This window comes from Pleuronectes platessa, chromosome 19 (assembly GCF_947347685.1).
Source record: "Pleuronectes platessa chromosome 19, fPlePla1.1, whole genome shotgun sequence".
Classification (NCBI taxonomy): Eukaryota; Metazoa; Chordata; class Actinopteri; order Pleuronectiformes; family Pleuronectidae; genus Pleuronectes; species Pleuronectes platessa.
The window spans coordinates 21,237,913-21,259,724 of NC_070644.1; the positions used below are offsets into that span (position 1 = coordinate 21,237,913).

Below are 21,812 nucleotides of genomic sequence, written 5' to 3' on the forward strand. Positions count from 1 at the left end.
GAGCGAGACGAACACAAAGATTCACATCAAACGTTGTTCTGGATTTACATGGTTTTATTTTCCCTTTGTCTTCCATTGATAACATACAACACACAGAACACATCATGTAATCATGTCCGTCAACGCAGCTAATAACAATTAAAAAGCTAGTGCCAAAAGTTTCTTTAAAAAAAACAAAGAGCTGACACGTCCGTCCTGCACACGCACAAACATGGTTAGTAACACAACTCCCTGGTGACGCAACTCCACACGATGCTAAAATCACACGTAGCTAATTAAACCTGCAGATTGTGAAACACAGATTCCATCACATGTCAAACTTGTTACCAACGTTTGAATGTTTCCAGAGACGTGATCGCTCATGTCTGTGCTGATGTCTGTGCTCATGTCTGTGCTCATGATTCTCTTTCGTCTTTCACATTTTTATTATAAAACGTATCAACAACAGCATCTTTAAAATCGGTGTCGTAGAATCAAAGCTCCTCTCTGATGTAGTTTGACTCCAGTTAAAAAACAGGTTTATTACCAGTTTAAAAGAAACGGCCCGGTGGTGTTTCCCTCTCAACAGGTTCCTGATGTGGTGATGAAGCAGCGTCTGTCACTCAGTGAGTCGGTGAGTCGGTGAGTTGGTGAGTTGGTGAGTCGGGGAGTCGGCAGCCCTGGGATCAGTTCAGGAACAATCAGCCGCAACATGACAGAAATGATCTTTAGGAAGATTAGCTCATAGAAAAACCAGCAGCTAAAGAGCATGAAGAAGATAAAAAGAGAACTTGATCAAACAAATCACTGGAGTCCTGTTTCCCTCTGATACACAAACAAGCTTCAGTTACAGTGGGAGATATTGAGTCTGAAACCACGGCCTCTGATTGGCTGGAGGCGGCTGTTTGGCAGCTGGGAGCTCCCAACGCTCCCAGCACCAGAACCTGTGAATCCAGAGACTCTCCCTCACGGCGCCGGCTACATGAAGAACTGAGCCAGCAGGTTGGACAGACCCAGCAGGATCAGGAAGCTGTGGAACAGGGCGGAGGGCCAGCGGAGCGCCCCCTGGCGCCTCAGAGAGATCATCTGGACCAGCGCCGGGAAGACGAACACCAGGGCCAGGCCGCATGTAGCTCCAGAGAACCTGCAGGGGGAGACAGAGAGCTGAGTCAGGGAGCGTCTGCTAACGAGGGACATGGAGATGTCCCGAGTCAGGGAGCGTCTGCTAACGAGGGACATGGGGATGTCCCAAGTCAGGGAGCGTCTGCTAACGAGGGACATGGAGATGTCCCGAGTCAGGGAGCGTCTGCTAACGAGGGACATGGGGATGTCCCGAGTTAGGGAGCGTCTGCTAACGAGGGAAATGGGGATGTCCCGAGTCAGGGAGCGTCTGCTAACGAGGGACATGGAGATGTCCCGAGTCAGGGAGCGTCTGCTAACGAGGGACATGGGGATGTCCCGAGTTAGGGAGCGTCTGCTAACGAGGGACATGGGGATGTCCCGAGTCAGGGAGCGTCTGCTAACGAGGGACATGGGGATGTCCCGAGTTAGGGAGCGTCTGCTAACGAGGGACATGGGGATGTCCCGAGTCAGGGAGCGTCTGCTAACGAGGGACATGGGGATGTCCCGAGTCAGGGAGCGTCTGCTAACGAGGGACATGGGGATGTCCCGAGTCAGGGAGCGTCTGCTAACGAGGGACATGGGGATGTCCCGAGTCAGGGAGCGTCTGCTAACGAGGGACATGGGGATGTCCCGAGTCAGGGAGCGTCTGCTAACGAGGGACATGGGGATGTCCCGAGTCAGGGAGCGTCTGCTAACGAGGGACATGGGGATGTCCCGAGTCAGGGAGCGTCTGCTAACGAGGGACATGGGGATGTCCCGAGTCAGTGAGCGTCTGCTAACGAGGGACATGGGGATGTCCCGAGTCAGGGAGCGTCTGCTAACGAGGGACATGGGGATGTCCCGAGTCAGGGAGCGTCTGCTAACGAGGGACACGGGGATGTCCCGAGTCAGGGAGCGTCTGCTAACGAGGGACATGGGGATGTCCCGAGTCAGGGAGCGTCTGCTAACGAGGGACACGGGGATGTCCCGAGTCAGGGAACGTCTGCTAACGAGGGACATGGGGATGTCTTGAGTTAGGGAGCGTCTGCTAACGAGGGACATGGGGATGTCCCGAGTCAGGGAGCGTCTGCTAACGAGGGACATGGGGATGTCCAGAGTCAGGGAGTGTCTGCTAACTAGGGACATGGGGATGTCCCGAGTTAGGGAGCGTCTGCTAACGAGGGACATGGGGATGTCCAGAGTCAGGGAGCGTCTGCTAACGAGGGACATAGGGATGTCCCGAGTCAGGGAGCGTCTGCTAACGAGGGACATGGGGATGTCCAGAGTCAGGGAGCGTCTGCTAACGAGGGACAGGGGGATGTCCCGAGTCAGGGAGCGTCTGCTAACGAGGGACATGGGGATGTCCCGAGTTAGGGAGCGTCTGCTAACGAGGGACATGGGGATGTCTTGAGTTAGGGAGCGTCTGCTAACGAGGGACATGGGGATGTCTTGAGTTAGGGAGCGTCTGCTAACGAGGGACATGAGGATGTCCTGAGTTAGGGAGCGTCTGCTAACGAGGGACATGGGGATGTCTTGAGTTAGGGAGCGTCTGCTAACGAGGGACATGGGGATGTCCTGAGTTAGGGAGCGTCTGCTAACGAGGGACGTCCTGAGTTAGGGAGCGTCTGCTAACGAGGGACATGAGGATGTCTTGAGTTAGGGAGCGTCTGCTAACGAGGGACATGGTGATGTCCTGAGTTAGGGAGCGTCTGCTAACGAGGGACATGGGGATGTCCTGAGTTAGGGAGCGTCTGCTAACGAGGGACATGGGGATGTCCTGAGTTAGGGAGCGTCTGCTAACGAGGGACATGGTGATGTCCTGAGTTAGGGAGCGTCTGCTAACGAGGGACATGGGGATGTCCTGTGTTAGGGAGCGTCTGCTAACGAGGGACATGAGGATGTCCTGAGTTAGGGAGCGTCTGCTAACGAGGGACATGGTGATGTCCTGAGTTAGGGAGCGTCTGCTAACGAGGGACATGGTGATGTCCTGAGTTAGGGAGCGTCTGCTAACGAGGGACATGGGGATGTCCTGAGTTAGGGAGTGTCTGCTAACGAGGGACATGGGGATGTCCTGAGTTAGGGAGCGTCTGCTAACGAGGGACATAGTGATGTCCCGAGTTAGGGAGCGTCTGCTAACGAGGGACATGGGGATGTCCTGAGTTAGGGAGCGTCTGCTAACGAGGGACGTCCTGAGTTAGGGAGCGTCTGCTAACGAGGGACATGGTGATGTCTTGAGTTAGGGAGCGTCTGCTAACGAGGGACATGGTGATGTCCTGAGTTAGGGAGCGTCTGCTAACGAGGGACGTCCTGAGTTAGGGAGCGTCTGCTAACGAGGGACATGGTGATGTCTTGAGTTAGGGAGCGTCTGCTAACGAGGGACATGAGGATGTCTTGAGTTAGGGAGCGTCTGCTATCGAGGGACATGGTGATGTCCTGAGTTAGGGAGCGTCTGCTAACGAGGGACATGAGGATGTCCTGAGTTAGGGAGCGTCTGCTATCGAGGGACATGGTGATGTCCTGAGTTAGGGAGCGTCTGCTAACGAGGGACATGGTGATGTCCTGAGTTAGGGAGCGTCTGCTAACGAGGGACATGAGGATGTCCTGAGGTCCGGTCCAATGACGGAGCAGCTCCCTTTAACTTTGGTCTTTTAACACATTAGGAGAAAGACCTTTTTCAGGAAATGTGGCTGTTAACCAGAAGGGAATAAAAGACACTATCAAGTTGCATCATGGGAATTGTAGGATCCAGTGTTAAAAAGTTTAAGAGCAGCCGTTCTCCAGGTTTCATGAACGGTACAAACACACAGTCACATACACCTCACTGGACTCACTCTGTCTGAGTATGAAATGATTTATTAAACATGTGGACACAGTTTGAAACTCACCGGATGATGGATCCAATGTTGGGATAGAACTTGGCCATGAGGACACCGGCTCCAACGATTAAGATGTTCAGAGCCAGAACGTGGAAGAAACTGAAGAGAAGAGAAAACAGGTTCATACATTTCAGATATTTATATTTAGTTTTGCTTTTAAAAGTCGAGTAGAAATACATATTTACTCATTTACAGAATTATTCACATTGAAACACAAATGAACCCATTTCACCATGACAACGATCGTGAAATGAGTGAAATTTTACCATAATTGAATATTCCTGTCATCTTGTTACCTGGGGTAATGATTCCCAAAGATCTGACCCATCAGCTGGACCCGCACCAGGTATCCCAGCAGGGGGTAGACGGTGATCATCTGGAAGAGCAGGAAGCCCCGGGCCACGAACACCAAGACGTCGCTGCTCGGGTAGTTGTCCAAGAAGTTCTGCAGGAGGACGTTTGTTCCACACGTTTGAATCCGTCTCGGGTTTTTATGATCAATCTTCACATCGTTGTTTTTCTCTCAATAATGAAAATATGAATATAAACAGTATAATATATAATCCTCTTTAATGTGACCTGCACCCTGATCTGTGGAGTCCAGCATTACTACTATTAATTAATACTCATTTCATAATGGAAGTGACCAATGAGGCCGAATGATGTTGATCATCTTAGTACATGTGGTAATAAGCTCCTGAGTGATGGGACGTGCGCTGGAGGACGGACAGAGACGGACGTGTGGGTCTTACTGCCTCGATGCAGTCTTTGGAGAGAGGAGGTGAAGGGAAGGCAGCAAAGATCAGCACCCCCACGTAGAGGTAGGTGAGCCCGACCAGGAGGTACGCCACCGACAGGTCCCGCACCTGGAGACAGACAAACACATTCCAGTCCAGATCCTCACTGTGAAGACGAAGGGACGAGCTTCATGTGAAGACGTCCAACAGAAAAATACACAGAAAATACCAGAGAAATGAAAACAAGTATTAAAAACTGTTGAAATGAATTAGGTCGACTGCCATGTTACTATAACATGTCCCCTCCAGGGTTATTTAAATAGATTTATCAGTGAACTTCCCTTACAGTTACAACCTCCTGCCAGTAGGAGGTGGTGCAGCCCCCTCAGCACCCAGTGTCCTTGATCCTGCTTCAGACTTTTTATTTACAGTCTGCTACTGTGTGTGTGTGTGTGTGTGTGTGTGTGTGTGTGAGGCTCACGTTGTTCTCTTGGTTCTTGTTGCTCTTCATTAATGTGATGACACAGTTGTGAATGAAAAAGGCCAAAGTGAGGACGCCAGTGAGCTGAGGGAACAACAATCTGAACTCTGCAAGACAATCAGAGAGGGTCACACACAGTGTAAATACACACACTCACTCACACACACACACAGCATGTTCTACCAGTATATATTGTTCACACAGGGGGAACCTTAGAACCTGCAGGTTTACCTGGAACGTAGAACTCGCTGGGGTCAAACCAGTGGAAGTTCAGGTGGAACCCAATGCGGGAGGTTTTGATGGTGACCAGCACGATGAGGTAGACCACTGATATGGTGCCTGCACAGAACGTGATGACAGGTGGAGCACACGCTATGATTATGAATCATTTATTCTATACGATGTAACAGTGACTGATCAACAGCGCCCCCTGCAGCCACATGTGATTAACTCTGTGGGTCTCTGTGTCTGATGAAAGTGTCTCACTATGTCCTCCCACTGGATATTACCCATGATCCTCTGCTTCCTGAACCTGCTGCTGGAACAAAGTTTTCTTGCTGAACATTGGAGATAAACTCTGGATGAAGGGAAGCTGAGGCCGACAGCGACCCTGTGCTATATATTACATATTTGTTTTAATTGATTAATTTGCTTTATATAACATTTATGTACTGATTATATTCTAAAGTCTTTAACTTTTGTCGACCGAGTTAAAAGAAATAAGACAAGGTATCAATCAAAGCTTCAGACGATCAGTGAAGCATGAGAACATCAGAGGGATGAAGGTGATGAAGGTCTCTCGTCTTCTGACGGATCCCAGCTCTCGTACCCAGGAAGGTGAACCTGGCGAAGAAGGAGGCCGAGCGGAAGCAGAGCAGCGGCAGCAGCAGCACGATGAGGTAGAGGGGCACGGTGTTGGTTTTGCTCCACCAGTGTCCAAAGACGTCCGACGTGTCATTTCCACTGACGCTGAGGTAAAGCGGGCTGAGGGTGTCGTTCCCCCCGGGGCCGGTGCTCGGGTACGGGCAGATGACTAGAAGCAAATTAACAAAGCATCGGATCATTTCTTTACCTGCTTAAGATTTGGAAAACAAACACATATCAAATTAAACCCAGAAATACAGAACTTGGTGGTTTCAGTCTATTCATATAAGGTCTCGATGACCTTTGACCTCTGAAATCTAATAATTTCCTCTTTGAGTCCAAGTGAGAAATTCCCTCCAGTCTGAGAGGATTGTCTCGAGGAGTTATTAAGATCACACGTTCAGATCTACAGCCGAGTTGGAGCTGAAGCTTCTCACCTCTTTCTGAGCCGTTGGTTCCAAACTCTGAATCTGTGGCGTTGACCCCATGAGCAGAATCTGTGGAAGGACAAGAGTCAGATCCAGAACTCGTCTTCATCAGCTGCTAACATCTCAAATCTGTATCGCTTAGAAAGAACTAGAACACACAGACACTACCAGCTCTACATGAAATGTCTCTTCAAGAATAAAACTCACTAAGAATGAATGTTAACATATTCAAATGTTTCTCAGACGCAGCTTGTTTACATTTCCAGATTCTCTCCTCAAGAACCAGTTCAGATACTGGTGTGAGAAACTGGAGCAGAAGTAGTTTTTGTTCTGAAGTGAAGTGAGTGAGAGTCGAGAGCAGAGAAAAGTAAAAGATGAACTCAAGCTTCAGTGTGTGAGGTTGAGGTGATTCAATGTGAAATCATCCTCTTGATGTTTTCACTACTGTAGTTTATTGATAACGTACTAATCGTTGTTTACTTATCCCTCGAATGGGACATTTATATTCAAATACTTTATATTTACATACTTTATATTTCAGTACATTATATTTAAGTACTTTATATTTACATTCTTTATATTTACATACTTTATATTTCAGTACATTATATTTAAGTACTTTATATTTAAGTACTTTATATTTCAGTACATTATATTTACATTCTTTATATTCAAATACTTTATATTTACATACTTTATATTTCAGTACATTATATTTAAGTACTTTATATTTACATACTTTATATTTCAGTACATTATATTTAAGTACTTTATATTTACATTCTTTATATTCAAATACTTTATATTTACATACTTTATATTTCAGTACTTTATATATACATTCTTTATATTTAAATACTCTATATTTACATCTGATCCTCTGAAGACAGAAGACACAGCGGTGAAGACACAGCGGTGAAGACAGAAGACACAGCGATGAAGACAGAAGACACAGCGATGAAGACAGAAGACACAGCGATGAAGACAGAAGACACAGCGGTGAAGACACAGCGGTGAAGACAGAAGACACAGCGGTGAAGACAGAAGACACAGCGGTGAAGACAGAAGACACAGCGGTGAAGACAGAAGACACAGCGATGAAGACAGAAGACACAGCGGTGAAGACAGAAGACACAGCGGTGAAGACAGAAGACACAGCGATGAAGACAGAAGACACAGCGATGAAGACAGAAGACACAGCGGTGAAGACAGAAGACACAGCGATGAAGACAGAAGACACAGCGGTGAAGACACAGCGATGAAGACAGAAGACACAGCGGTGAAGACACAGCGGTGAAGACACAGCGGTGAAGACAGAAGACACAGCGGTAAAGACACAGCGGTGAAGACAGAAGACACAGCGGTGAAGACAGAAGACACAGCGGTGAAGACACAGCGGTGAAGACAGAAGACACAGCGGTAAAGACACAGCGGTGAAGACAGAAGACACAGCGGTGAAGACAGAAGACACAGCGGTGAAGACACAGCGGTGAAGACAGAAGACACAGCGGTGAAGACAGAAGACACAGCGGTGAAGACAGAAGACACAGCGATGAAGACAGAAGACACAGCGGTGAAGACACAGCGGTGAAGACAGAAGACACAGCGGTGAAGACAGAAGACACAGCGGTGAAGACAGAAGACACAGCGATGAAGACAGAAGACACAGCGGTGAAGACAGAAGACACAGCGGTGAAGACACAGCGGTGAAGACAGAAGACACAGCGGTGAAGACAGAAGACACAGCGGTGAAGACACAGCGGTGAAGACAGAAGACACAGCGGTGAAGACAGAAGACACAGCAGTGAAGACAGAAGACACAGCGGTGAAGACACAGCGGTGAAGACAGAAGACACAGCGGTGAAGACAGAAGACACAGCGGTGAAGACACAGCGGTGAAGACAGAAGACACAGCGGTGAAGACAGAAGACACAGCGGTGAAGACACAGCGGTGAAGACAGAAGACACAGCGGTGAAGACACAGCGATGAAGACAGAAGACACAGCGGTGAAGACACAGCGATGAAGACAGAAGACACAGCGGTGAAGACAGAAGACACAGCGGTGAAGACAGAAGACACAGCGGTGAAGACACAGCGGTGAAGACAGAAGACACAGCGGTGAAGACACAGCGATGAAGACAGAAGACACAGCGGTGAAGACAGAAGACACAGCGGTGAAGACAGAAGACACAGCGATGAAGACACAGCGGTGAAGACAGAAGACACAGCGGTGAAGACACAGCGGTGAAGACACAGCGATGAAGACAGAAGACACAGCGGTGAAGACAGAAGACACAGCGGTGAAGACACAGCGGTGAAGACAGAAGACACAGCGGTGAAGACAGAAGACACAGCGGTGAAGACAGAAGACACAGCGGTGAAGACACAGCGATGAAGACAGAAGACACAGCGGTGAAGACAGAAGACACAGCGGTGAAGACACAGCGGTGAAGACAGAAGACACAGCGGTGAAGACACAGCGGTGAAGACACAGCGATGAAGACAGAAGACACAGCGGTGAAGACAGAAGACACAGCGGTGAAGACACAGCGGTGAAGACACAGCGATGAAGACAGAAGACACAGCGGTGAAGACAGAAGACACAGCGGTGAAGACAGAAGACACAGCGGTGAAGACAGAAGACACAGCGGTGAAGACAGAAGACACAGCGGTGAAGACACAGCGGTGAAGACAGAAGACACAGCGGTGAAGACAGAAGACAGCCAGTGAGACTAAGCTTCAGAACACATTGCACAGACAGAAGACATGCAGTTCATATATCTGTCGTCTTCTTGACGAATGTCACCTACTGTAGATAAACTGTCCCGTGTTGTACAGGAAGTTGGACATGAGGACCCAGTAGACCACCATGGCTCCGATGAGGGACACCATGGAGAAAACCAAGCTGGACCATTGTCCGAACTTTCCAAAGTAGTAATGACAGACGTCAGGGAACTCCCAGTCGGACGTGTCTATGTAGGCTGAAGAGAACAGAACAGTGAACCTCAGGTTCCTCAGGACATCATCTCGTCCACTGGCTTCAAACTGTGACCCAGCGCTGCCTCCTAGTGGCTGGAGCCAGTATTAAACATATGAAACCGGGAAAAAGTGGAACAACTTCTTATAATGTGGTTATTACACGAGTAGAGAGAGTTTGTTACATGATCATGGTTCAAATAAAATATTTATATATGTATCAGCTAAATCTGCAGCGCAAGTGTCCTGCTGATCAGCAAGTGCAGTTTCTCATTTCAAGAATTTTCTAAAAATTATGATAAATCTTGAAAAAATTACACTTAATTCGATCATATTTATAACAACAAGCGGTTAATTCATAGGGGACAACATTTGAAATGATAATTCCAGTTTATTACTTTTAAAAGGAGTGTAAATTAGTCCTTCTCCACCAGGTGGGGCTGAACTCACGTATTGACTTTGGCGACTTGAGGACGATGTAACAACAGTAGAGCATCAGCAAACCCAGAGACACGAGGATCAGGACCCCGAGCGTGAAGCCGGCCTGAGGGACCAAGAGGGACCAAGAGGGACCAAGAGGGTCAGTCAATGAAGAAACTCTAATGAGCAGATCTGCATCTGAAGAAGAACTGAGGAGACATCACTGGTTTCTCACGCAGCTCGTCTTTGAACCCAGTCAGATGTTCTGAATGAAGCACGTCACCTGCTTGATGCCCCAGGGAATGCTGAGGATCGACGTGCCCATCATCGTGTTCCAGATCGCAAAACTGTGCAGAGAGAGACTCAGGGTGAATCAAGCAGTCAGGCTCTCACACTGCAGAGTGACGCTGGACTCACATGGTGATGATGCTGGGGTTTTTAGAGGAGTAGTCGCTGGACGTCACCTTGAAGGCCGTCCCCAGGGGACTGTAGACGTAGATCTCCTCGGTCCGGGGGACCACATGGTTCGGAGGACTCTGCAGGAGAAGACAAACAGGAAGTCCTCACAGCTCCAGTAACAGATAACAGATTGAACAGGCTGGAAACAAAGATGGACGACAGGACTGCTTCACTACAGTCAAGCCAAATCAACTGCATCGCCCCCTGGTGGCTGGGTGATAAACCCCTCCTCCTCCATGTTAGCAGATGGGACATGGGCCGAGCTCTACAGACTCTGAACTTCTCAAACAAGCATCAACTTTTAAGCAGTGACGACTTCACCCAGTTTTCACAAACATCTCACTTGACCACAGCCAGTGAGCTTCCTCATTCCATGGTCAGGGTTAAGTAACAGCTCACTTCCTGTCATCGTGTTTCCACTGACTTTACGATTTCCTAGAGTCGGTCGGTACTGACGAGGCACAGACGTACCAGCAGCCTATCAGACGAGCCCGTCAGCCGGCCGTAGTAATGAACCCTGCTGTTCAGGATGGCAGCTTCAGCAGAGACTCTCTCCTGAGGGTCCTCGTCCACGATGTTCCGCGGCTCCACGTGGAACGGCCTCAAAGAAACAGAAACAGACAGACCCTCCATCAATATACAACAAATCAAGATTCAGATATAATATACATTTAATTAATAGTTAGATTCTTCAGTTTGACGCCACAGAGAATAAACACGTTCTGTGAACCATGGACATGAAGCGAGTTCAGACACGTGTGTGTGAGTTACTAGAAAGCTCCTCGCTCACTGTGAAATACCAAACCAGATGAGAACTCACACATCGCTAATTCAGTTAGGAGATGCTAGGGAGGTGCCCACCAACACACACACACACACACACACACACACACTCACACACAGTACCACACACACACAGTACCACACACACACACACACACACAGTCACACACAGTACCACACACAGTCACACACACACACACACACAGTCACACACAGTACCACACACGTTAGTGTTTGCTTCTCAAGTGAGTTCCAGGAAGTCCTGCTTGTACATTGTGTATCTTGCACACACATAGAAGAAGAGAATGAGTCGTGGTCCAGGTGAGCTCAGCTTGACCTTTGACCCAAGGCTACTGTACTGCTCTGTTTGTTTGTCTCTCTCACACACACACACACACACACACACACACACACACACACACACACACACACACACACACACACACACACACACACACACACACACACACACACACACACACACACACACTCTAAATCAAACTGTATTCTAGTGAACAGCTCAGATTGAGGTCGTCACTTGAACCAATCAGAGAGTAGCAGACATCTACAGCGTGCACCTGATGGAGGTGTGTGTGTCTGTGTTGTTGTGTTTGTCAGTGGCTTCCTGTTATCTGCTCCGGGTCACGTGCAGCAGCACAGAGCAGCAGTGTATTGATTGGTGTCGTGTTGCAGTGTTTGTACCTTTTGGCCTTGAAGTCCAGAGAGTCTGTGGAGCCTCTGTGTGAGTAGCTCTCTCCTGCCTGACCCGAGCTCAGCAGCGGCCGGCTGTCGTCCTCCATGTCTGCGCCTTCCAGCCGCTCGGCGCTCATCACCTGACTGGGAGGAGGCGTGTCATAAAGTGGAATCAGAGTCCCAGGACAAAGACGTGACCTGTGTGAGACTCACTGAGTTCCTGCTCAGGACACTTCCTGTGGGATGTTCCTCTCTGTGGAAACCAACCAGAGACTTACACACTGGGATTGTGTATATCCTGCTCCTGCTGGTTGATCTGACTCAAAGTCTCAAAGCTGATTATCAGTGAAAAACAGTCTGAGACTAAATCAGCTGCTCTACGAGCCAGAGGTAGAAATTAACCCCCACCTCACCAGAGAGCTTACAGGACCATGACGTGGAGAATTTAAGATCAATATATTCAAAAAGCATTTATTTATACTTCTTTCTTCCAGTGGGATTTGATCTGACGGCACGAAATGTCCCTTACTGTCTCTGAATGTCTCTGAATGTCTCTGAATGTCCTGAAAGACCCCATCACACGTGGACAGCTGAGTTCACACCTGCTATTAGAATGTGTCCTGAGCCGGTCTCTGAGTTGTGATCACATGTTACAGGTTGAACACAAAAGAGAAAGTCAACATGTGTCACTGCTGTGGACACAAACATGTCCATGGACACCCTGCTGTGAGGGACGCTACCTCCAGACAAGAAGACAGTGGATAAAGACTGAGATGATCTGTCCCCGTGATGTCACCGTGATGTCACTATGATGTCACCACCATGTCTCCTTCTCCATGTGTGACTCACATTAGTTTCCTTGTGTCACATCACAAAGGTGACATCAGAGTGACACCACAGTGACATCACACAGGTGACATCACAGTGACATCACACAGGTGACACCACAGTGACATCACACAGGGGATATCACAGTGACATCACAGTGACATCAACAACACTGTTCCCAAACCATGAAGAAAAACAAGTCTATGTAACTTCAAAACTGATGAGTCAGTTCAACACAAAGAGCTGAGTCTGCACACACACACACACACACACACACACACACACAGACAAACCCATACAGAGAGACAGAGACAGACACACGCACACGCAACGCACACGCAACGCACACACGCATACGCACACGCACACGCACACACACACACACAGAGAGACACACACACAGACACACACACTAACCGTTCAGTTACAGCAGGTCCTCAGGTCATCTCAGGGTCCGTGGATTCTAAACTATACGTCAACACGCACGAAAGATTCCTCTTCGTTCTCAGTCGGTGAGGACACGGAAACACACGAGAGGATCCGTGAAGAGAGGAAGAGAAGGAAGAGAAGGAAGTGGAGGAAGTGAAGGAAGTGAAGAGACGTTGATCCACCCGACTCCCTGTGTGTGTGTGTGTGTGTTTGTGTTCCTGTTTGTGTGTGAAGAACCCGAGAAGAAGAATAACACACGCACACACACACAGACACAGACACACACGCACACTCTGTTCCGCTGCATTACCGCCCCCTGCCGGGCTGGAGTGAGTGTTTCAGGTGATGTGTGTGTAAACACTTCCCTAATATCGTTCAATCCAGGCACGTGCACAGACATTTTGGGGGGCAGGGGCTCAAACCAAAAAAAAGGGCACCCTCATCTCATCATCATTCTCACTCATCGTCATCCGCTTATCTGGGGTCGGGTCGCGGGGGGAGCAGCTCAAGCAGGGGGCCCCAGACTTCCCTTTCCCGGGCCACATTGACCAGCTCTGACGGGGGGATCCCGAGGCGTTCCCAGGCCAGTGTTGAGATATAATCTCTCCACCTAGTCCTGGGTCTTCCCCGAGGTCTCCTCCCCACTGGACGTGCCTGAAACACCTCCCAAGGGAGGCGCCCAGTGGGCATCCTTACCAGATGCCCGAACCACCTCAGCTGACTCCTTTCTAAATAAAGGAGCAGCGGCTCTAATCCGAGTCCCTCACGGATGACTGAGCTTCTCAAAAAAAGGGCCCCCATCCCCACAATTATTTATGAAATTAAAAATAATAATAATAAATAAATAAAAAACACAGTAGGATATTGTCAACTTATATATTTATTTTTGATAACAAACAATAAATAAATGAATAACTGGCAAAAACAGTGAGCATGTCGGGGTGAAATTCTTATACAAGATACAAAAATACAAGAACTCAAATAATGCCCCGTCAGATATCAAAACACATTTGGGGGAGTTGATGACAGAGAGAGTAATTATTATTCTTAAATATTGATGAATGAACAAAAAATTGGGCTCCAGCAGAAGTGCACTTTTCTCATCCTATCTGTGCACGTGCCTGCTTAAATCAATACTATATTATATCATATTATATTATATCACAAATATATTTCAATAAGAAGTAAGTTATAATAATTATACTTACATTAATCAGTTCTCATATAGTTCAGTAAATGAAGACCATTGGTCCCTCATTCAAAGACAGATCTGACCAAACGTCCCTCAAAGGGTTTTTTGTCTGGGACTATTTCAGTCGCGGATTAAAACCTGTTTTGAAATGAGTGGACGGTGCGCGTGGGCCGAGTTTACAGAGACTAAATACAGATGGAGACATGCCAGCTCCCAGGTGAGGTCAGGACATCTGGTGACCCCTGGTGGCTGGCTGCTGGTCTGGACAGTGGGAGGAGGTGGAGACGGCCATCTTTGTTCAGGCTCTGTGGAAACTGCAGCAGCAGACGTGACAAGTCTCTCCAACAGAAAACAAGTGAAAGCAGCGATGATACTGTAAAACATTTAATGAAAAACATAAAAAGAAAGATGAGCAGTACAACCAATAAACATACAGTATTTTCTTTTCCAAATTCTTTTCCAGCAACAATCAGCACAAGTTTCCAAACTCAAACAACTCGGACCTTTCAAAGACGACATAGATTTTTGCTCTTTGCTACATGAGAAATGATTCCAACACATAAACATCTGAAGAATCAAGAGTACAAAACCATGTCAGTAGATTGTCTATCGATCTTTTAGACCTTTGACACAAAGGCAGTGTAACTGTAAATAAACATGACCTTTTTCTTTTCTTCTGGATTTCCCCTGCAGCTGCAGTTTGAGGATCTGAGTCGTCACCTTCACGATCTGGACCAGATTCTGGATCAGTAGCTCGGGGCCACAATCAGGGTCAGACTGATATTTACAGTTAGACTTCACCATTGTGACCCGGTCGGGTATCAGCCACCCAGTATGGATCCACTTCTCGTCTTCAGGTAGAAATTCCCAGTGTGTTCCAGTGATGGAGCTCTGAAGACTCAGGGAGGAACGTGGCTTCAACTCTCTCTGCGTAAGTTAAATAGAAAGTTCCTCTTTGCATGCACTCAGCTGGGGTCAGTAGAAGCACCTTTATATAATGTTACATAGCACCATTTTTTCATATAGTTTTCCTATTGTACTGGGACCCAACCATTAGCATGCATACACTCTAAAACTGTTTTCTTGGTTACCATTTCTAGACGTATCTTTGTTTCATTGTTACAAGGCAAGTTATGAATATTCATACAGTACTTTACATGTAGAAGATGAACTAATACAGTACACATTGAAGAAAGTGCTAGAGTATAAAACCTCCTTTGTTTTTTAAGTCTTACTCTACAGGACTATAGGACACATCAATGTAATACATTACATTTATCTAAATACACACCTGTTCACATTACTCACTTCAGTTGACTCAACACATACGTCTTTACATTTCCCACCACAGGAGTCTGAAGCATGTTCACATTCACGTCACTCGACCAATCACAGACTGACACGTGCACTGTGTGAGCCCCGCCCCTTTACTCCCGACGCGCACTGGTTCAAAACCATCACTGTCATCCGACATGCGATCAAGCAACGATCCTGGAAGAACCGTTTTTTTCTCTTTTTTCTTTTCAGTCTTTTGTTTCTGCTAAAGTAAAGCACATGAATCAAAATGGGCCGAGCTGTCACTTCCCCGGTCGAAGAGTGACGGGGCTGTAAGGCCTCAGGCTGGAAACAGTACACAACTGTTATCAGTTCATCAAAGTCCAACATCCTGTGGCTTCCTATTGGCTGTGCACGCAAAAACTCTCCCGTGACCAACGCAGCTGGATCAGAGGTTTGTCTGTGTCACTTTACTGTCACCACACAAAACCACTCAGACACTGAGGGACCAGGACGAGCAGCTGTGGTCCCACTGGGGCGAGGACACAGCTTGGACCTGCACGTCCCAGTTCTACGTGGAGACGCGGGTCAAAGGTCACCGTCTCCTCGTCAGATCAAGTGTCCACACGAAGACAAAATGATCTCGACTTAAAGTAAAATAACCGGAATTGACGATCTTTTCTTTTTTATTATTTCCATCTGATAAAATACATTAATGATAATAGGAAATGGGAAAGCAAATTGTACGTGAACATTTATTTAACATTAAGTATTGTTGGCTTGATCACACAAATATTGAAAAAATACAGTTTGTAATTGGTTTAATGGATCAGTATTCTATTTGTTATTTTAGTTCTCATATGTTTTAGATTTATTTTGAAATTTCACCACAAGTAATTAAAAGACAGAATTAAACCCATTTGAAAGTATGTTTAAATGTTTGTGTGGCTCGCTGACCACAGCTGCTGCTCCATCAGCGACCGCTAAATGATCCATGAGTCAGATTGGATTTTCTATTCATCATGTTCACATACATTTAATCAGGATCTTTATTTCAGGGATCTATTTTCTGAGTGATTTCCAGAGGAGGTAACAGTGTAAACTTGATGAAGTGAGCAGATCCGTGACAAGAAGCCGGAGGTTGAACGCCGACCAGCCACGGCTCATAAAAACATTCTGATGTTTTTATGACACAACCTTTGTCTCCTCTTTAAATCTTTGATTCTTCTGATTCCGTCTGTGCAGTTGTGAAATAACCTTTTTTCTGACAGTTGTGTGTTTGTGGCAAACATACACCTCAACATCATTATGCAAATAAGAGACTAACGTTAATATAAATACTGATATGCGTATACATTTAATACTCAAGTGTATATGTATTTGATTCTGGAGGAATTTCTTTAGTTTTCGTTATTCTTTTAAAACTCGGTCACTTATTATATAATTATAAATAATAAATATATTTGAAATGTTGTTAAGCTTCATTTAGAATATTTTCAGCTCTGGAGTAAAACACGGATGTGTCACATGTCACGAATCCCAGGAGTGACCTGCAGGACATCAGGACACGTGAGCTCAGATCGTTCTCCTCCATCGACCTGAACTCATTCACATTCTACTCATGACCAATATGTGAAATGAGCACAAACGTGAAACATCGTTTATCATGAGGACTCGTCCAGAACCAACAGATCCAAGGAAACAACGGCCCGTGAAGCTGGGTCACATCGTTCATCTCCTCAAAGTGAAACCTCCTGGTGTTTGTGCTCATTTCACAAAGTTTCCTTTGTGATTGTTCACATGATGTTTGCATTAACAGATGAACAGACGTGAGACGGGTCAGAAATGGACACTGACGGGAGTTTGTGTTGAGAAGAAGATTCTACGAGCAGGGACCCATGATTGTCACTTAACACCGAAGGCATGGTTAGAAATGGTCCCTCTGTGTCGACCAATCACAAAGCAGCTAAACTAAAGTGCAGCTTCTTTTTAAAGTGCTTTTTGGAGAAATATTTGGAATTGGACGAACAGAAGACACTCGTTCTCTTTCCAGGAGAAAACTAACTGTGTCTCAGGTCTTGAGGCTCTTCAATGATGAATCTGATAATTAAATCATTGGCTATATATATTCTAATTATATTTAGAGTCCTTTGTGCTTCGCATTATACTTCATAGAACCTTTGCATTTTATATGAAAATAAAAGTCACTCCCTCACTTAACTTCCCTCGACCAGTCAACCAGCTCACTGAAGTCAACCAGTCCTGTGCTCTGTGGTCTCCCACCAGTCCACTCCAGCATCCAGATGTTTCAACACGTCACTCAAACTCATCTCAGCTCCACTAAGCAGTCCACCTCCTCTTCCTCTTCTCTCCACCTTCATCAGTGGAGACAAGAGGAAGATGAGGAAGATGAAGAGAAGCCTGTTTCCTCAGAGCTTTCTAACCGGCTGAAGACATGGACACCAGCCGATCTGTCCTACGTCCAGATCCAGAGACAGGACAGGCACACGTTTCAATAGCAACTCATTTCTTCACACATCAGTCCATTAACTTCTGGTCACATGACTCATTGTGACGTCTCATTTCAAATATTATCTTAAGGTCATGTAGTCAAATATTGTCAGATATATTTCTCAATGTTTCAGGTATCAACAAGCTTTAAAGTTTCATAAAGCTAGCGTTGGTTCTGAAGCTGGACGTGAGGACCCGAGCTTAAAGATCGGGGTTAGCTAACCCTAACCCTAACCCTAACCCATCCGCCTCACGAGATGATCAACATGTGAACTTTGACCTCATGAGACAAACAACTTCAAATTCTATAAATTAATCTGAGGAGCAGATTCTTCACAACTCGTTTTGTGTCGACTCGTCATGAGACAGAACCACCCGGGTTCGGCTGGTCTCCATCACAAACACAAACAACTGTAGATAAAGATGGACGACAACACAACTCATAAAAGTGAAGCCAAGACATCTCCATCGCCCCCTGCTGTCTGGCTGCAGTATAGGTCCAAACAGTCAGATGGGAGGTGGACAGAACCTGAAAATGAAAAACCAAACCAAGGTTTGTGTCACTTCAGGCAGTTGATGCAGGGGCAGGTTTTGTTTCCGTGTTTGTTTCAGTTATTAGTTAAAACTGGGCTGAGACGTTATGATTGACAGCTGAGACTGGCTCGTGATTGGTCAGGTGGGTGTAGCAGTGCAACGTCTGCATCCAATTTATTTGGGCAGAGACGGAGAAGTGTCGTCCATCTTTAAATACGTTCTGCTGCTGCTCGGCCAGAGAAGACGAACTGAACCCCGACAGTTTGCTCTGCACAACAAGACTTTACTTACAATTCAGTGTGTGGATCTGAGGCTGTAATTACTGTGTAGTCTAAATAATCCAACCACACAAAATGAGACGTGTGTTTGTGCGACAGCAGCTTCTCTCTTCTCCTGGAACCATCTGTTCCACCACGAGACGTCTTCTCTGCTTCATTCACAACTTCCTGTCCCTTCACTTCAAGTGTTCGAGGCTTCAGTTCAAGTATAAGCTCCAATATTCAATATTAAACAGGAATGTGTCTCTGAACACTTCCTGTTTGTGGACTAAGTGCCTGCGTTGGATAGAATGAAAAAGACGATGGATTTCACTGGCTCATGATCAATTTGTTTTGGACTGTTCTGGTTTCCTCTGCACTGCCATGACCCCTGACCCCTGACCCCTGACGATTAGGATAATTTAGCAACTTCCTGATCAGAACATGAACTTCCTCTTTTTCCAAGAAGTGGGAGGAAACCAGATCCTCCTCACTCCATCTTATCTTCGACCAATTGGATTCAGTGTTCAGGTTTCTGAGCGTGAAGACGACGGGACGGTGAGAAGAGGCCTTGCAGGACTTGGAAAGTGTGTGTGTGTGTGTGTGTGTGAGTGTGTGTGTGTCTGTGTGTGTGTGTGAGTGTGTGTGTGTCTGTGTGTGTGTCAGCTTGTAGCCTCCACCAGCTCCTGCATCATCGCCTGTCACACCCGAGAAACATCCTCCTGCAGGCGTCATTTAATCTGCTGGTCGGGGTCAGAGGTCAGAGGTCAGTGTGGGGGGGGGTCAGCTGTGATTTAAGTTCTTTACACATCGATTCCAATTAAAAACAATGTGTCAATCACGATTTGAACTTAAATCCTAAATTCAAGTTAATATTATTATTAGACCTCTAATAAATAAGTGTCCTCACATCTTCTAGCAACAATAACTCCTTCATCTGTCAGACAGGTTCAGGTGCATTAAACAGCACTGAGACATGGACATGGACATGAAGATGGACATGAAGAAGGACGTGGACATGGACATGAAGATGGACGTGGACATGAAGATGAATGATTGGATTCTTGGCAGGTTCAGATTAGTCATTACCCAGCCCTTGGGGGAGGAACCAAACAGTTCAGGTGCTGTAAGGTTGAGGGGACACACACTGTTCATCATGGTGACTATTCAAGGACATGTCTGCAGGGCCCCTGGAGGACATAAAGGGACATGTCTGCAGGGACATATGGGGCCCCTGCAGGGGCTCCCAGAGCTCCAGTCCGGGTCAGTCCTCCTGCTCCTCGCTGTCCTGTCTTGTCTCTGTCCTCTTCTCTTTGTGACAAGTGAAAATCCGTCTCATCTCCTCCTCGTAGCGGAGGAAGTTGTCTCCGAACCGGGACCAGGCCTTCAGCGGGACGGTGATGGTGTTCCGGTACGGCTGCCGGACCTCGCTGATCTTCAGGAACACTCCGAACCTGTTGGACCCCACGTCAAAGTAGAACCTCTTGTTGTCCACACGGAAGGACGCGGCCTCGGGCAGCTCGGGGCTGTCGTCCTCGTCCTCCTGGTTCCGGGAGCCGGTTCGGCCGCGCTCGTCCCCGTCCCCGTCCCCGTAGTCTTCGATGAGCTGCGACAGGGCGTCCCGGAACTCGATGAGTCCCTGCGCTGGCAGAACGATGGTGTGTTCGATTCCCTGGCCGTAGTAGCCCATGGTGCCGTGGCCCTTGCTCACCGTCTGGCGGATGCGCAGGAAGCGGCCGCGCTGGTTCTCCTTCAGGTCCAGGAAGTACTTCCGGTTGTCGCGCTCGATCAGCTCGCTCTTCAGCACGCGCTGCGCGTGCTCGTCAGACGCGGCGGACCCGGCGGGAGACAGAGGCGCGTGCTCCTGCGCTCTCCTGCGGGGCTCGGGCACGCGGCTCTGTCCGTTACTATGCGGCTCGTCGAGCTGCGCGAGCCCGAGGCCGCGCAGCCCGATGCGCGCGTAGTAGTCGATGAAGTCCCCGAGACAGCCGCGCAGCGCCGGGGCCGCGGACATGGACAGCGTCAGCTTGCTCTTCCGGATATTGTCATGGCGGCCGCGGCCGATCCAAACCTCCGCGATCTTCAGGAAGCGGCCGCGCGCGCTCTGCTTCACGTCCAGGTAGAAGCGCTTCTTCTGCACGTCCACGCGCTTCGACGCCAGCTCCTGGATGTCGGAGCCCGGCGGCTGCGGGGGGGGCAGCGCGGCTCTGGGAACAGCCTCCGCCGCCAGCTTGGCGCGGCCTCGATCCATCGCTCTGCAGCAGCCGTCAGCAGCCATCATGTTCGATTCCTCCAGCAGGACGAAGACTGTCCGCCATCACACTGTCACACAACACAGACACACAACACGCGTTAGTACCACAGGAGCAGATCAAACACACACACACACAGTATCACACACACAGTAACAATGCAGCACGCGCTAATACAGCTGGAGTAACACACACTGACACGCACACACACTGTTACACTTCGTCAAACACTGTCACACAACACAATCGTTAATACAAATGGAGCAACACACACTGTAACACATTAATAGCGGAGGAGCAGCACACACAGACACACACACACACACACACAAACTGTCAGAAACACACTGTGTGTCCAGATGCCTGGAATGACCTGCAAACAGGAGCATGTTCGGAGTCATCAGCTGATCCTGTGTCCTGGAGGAAAAGGTCACACTCAGATGTCCCGTCCTGTCCGGTGCACTAACATGGAGCAGCTCAGGTTTACCCAGGTCCCGGTTCACCGAGGAGAAGCAGCCGGGCTGAGGAAGAGGAGGAAGAGGAGGAGGCTCCGGTACTACATGAACCCAGTGAACCCATCCAGCACCCTCCCTCCCCCCCCTCCGTCCTGAGGAAACCTCTCTTAAAGAGACAGGAGCTGCACGTAGAGGAGGAGGAGGAGGAGGAGGAGGAGGAGGAGGGAGTCTTCATCTGCAGCTGATCCATCTTCATCACTTTCATCTTTATCATCACCATC

The 21,812-nt window shown here is 47.8% G+C and overlaps 2 protein-coding genes across 4 annotated transcripts; both read right to left on the minus strand.

Annotated features, from left to right (window-relative positions):
* Positions 1-33: 33 nt before the first annotated feature.
* On the minus strand, positions 34-13,329 carry slc38a9 (solute carrier family 38 member 9). Of its 3 annotated transcripts, none has more exons than XM_053411164.1 (15): positions 13,044-13,329; positions 11,808-12,051; positions 10,794-10,923; positions 10,281-10,399; positions 10,147-10,210; positions 9,894-9,987; positions 9,278-9,448; positions 6,476-6,535; positions 6,004-6,207; positions 5,406-5,513; positions 5,175-5,281; positions 4,709-4,822; positions 4,253-4,401; positions 3,966-4,055; positions 34-1,123 (listed from the first exon to the last, which is right to left on the minus strand). In XM_053411164.1, exons 2-15 carry the CDS (start codon positions 11,933-11,935, stop codon positions 958-960), a joined length of 1,704 nt encoding a protein of 567 aa, XP_053267139.1. In that variant the 5' UTR covers positions 11,936-12,051; positions 13,044-13,329; the 3' UTR covers positions 34-957. The 3 variants fall into 3 exon arrangements, with proteins under 3 accessions (XP_053267139.1, XP_053267140.1, XP_053267138.1); XM_053411165.1 differs by having other exon boundaries at positions 10,328-10,399; positions 11,808-11,942; positions 13,044-13,325; XM_053411163.1 differs by having other exon boundaries at positions 11,808-11,942; positions 13,044-13,325.
* A 1,289-nt stretch (positions 13,330-14,618) lies between these two features.
* Positions 14,619-21,661, minus strand: purg (purine-rich element binding protein G). Its single transcript, XM_053411193.1, has 2 exons — positions 21,450-21,661; positions 14,619-21,146 (listed from the first exon to the last, which is right to left on the minus strand). Exon 2 carries the CDS (start codon positions 21,103-21,105, stop codon positions 20,089-20,091), a length of 1,017 nt encoding a protein of 338 aa, XP_053267168.1. The 5' UTR covers positions 21,106-21,146; positions 21,450-21,661; the 3' UTR covers positions 14,619-20,088.
* Positions 21,662-21,812: the final 151 nt, after the last annotated feature.

Bases quoted from the DNA above. Each gene is read 5' to 3' on its own strand.
- slc38a9 (XM_053411164.1), bottom strand. From the start codon at position 11,935: ATGAGCGCCGAGCGGCTGGAAGGCGCAGACATGGAGGACGACAGCCGG. The intron at 10,924-11,807 runs GTACAAACACTG...TGTTTCTTTGAG, and splicing joins CTGGACTTCAAGGCCAAAAG to GCCGTTCCACGTGGAGCCGC. The intron at 9,449-9,893 runs GTGAGTTCAGCC...TGTTCTCTTCAG, and splicing joins CAAGTCGCCAAAGTCAATAC to CCTACATAGACACGTCCGAC.
- purg (XM_053411193.1), bottom strand. From the start codon at position 21,105: ATGATGGCTGCTGACGGCTGCTGCAGAGCGATGGATCGAGGCCGCGCC.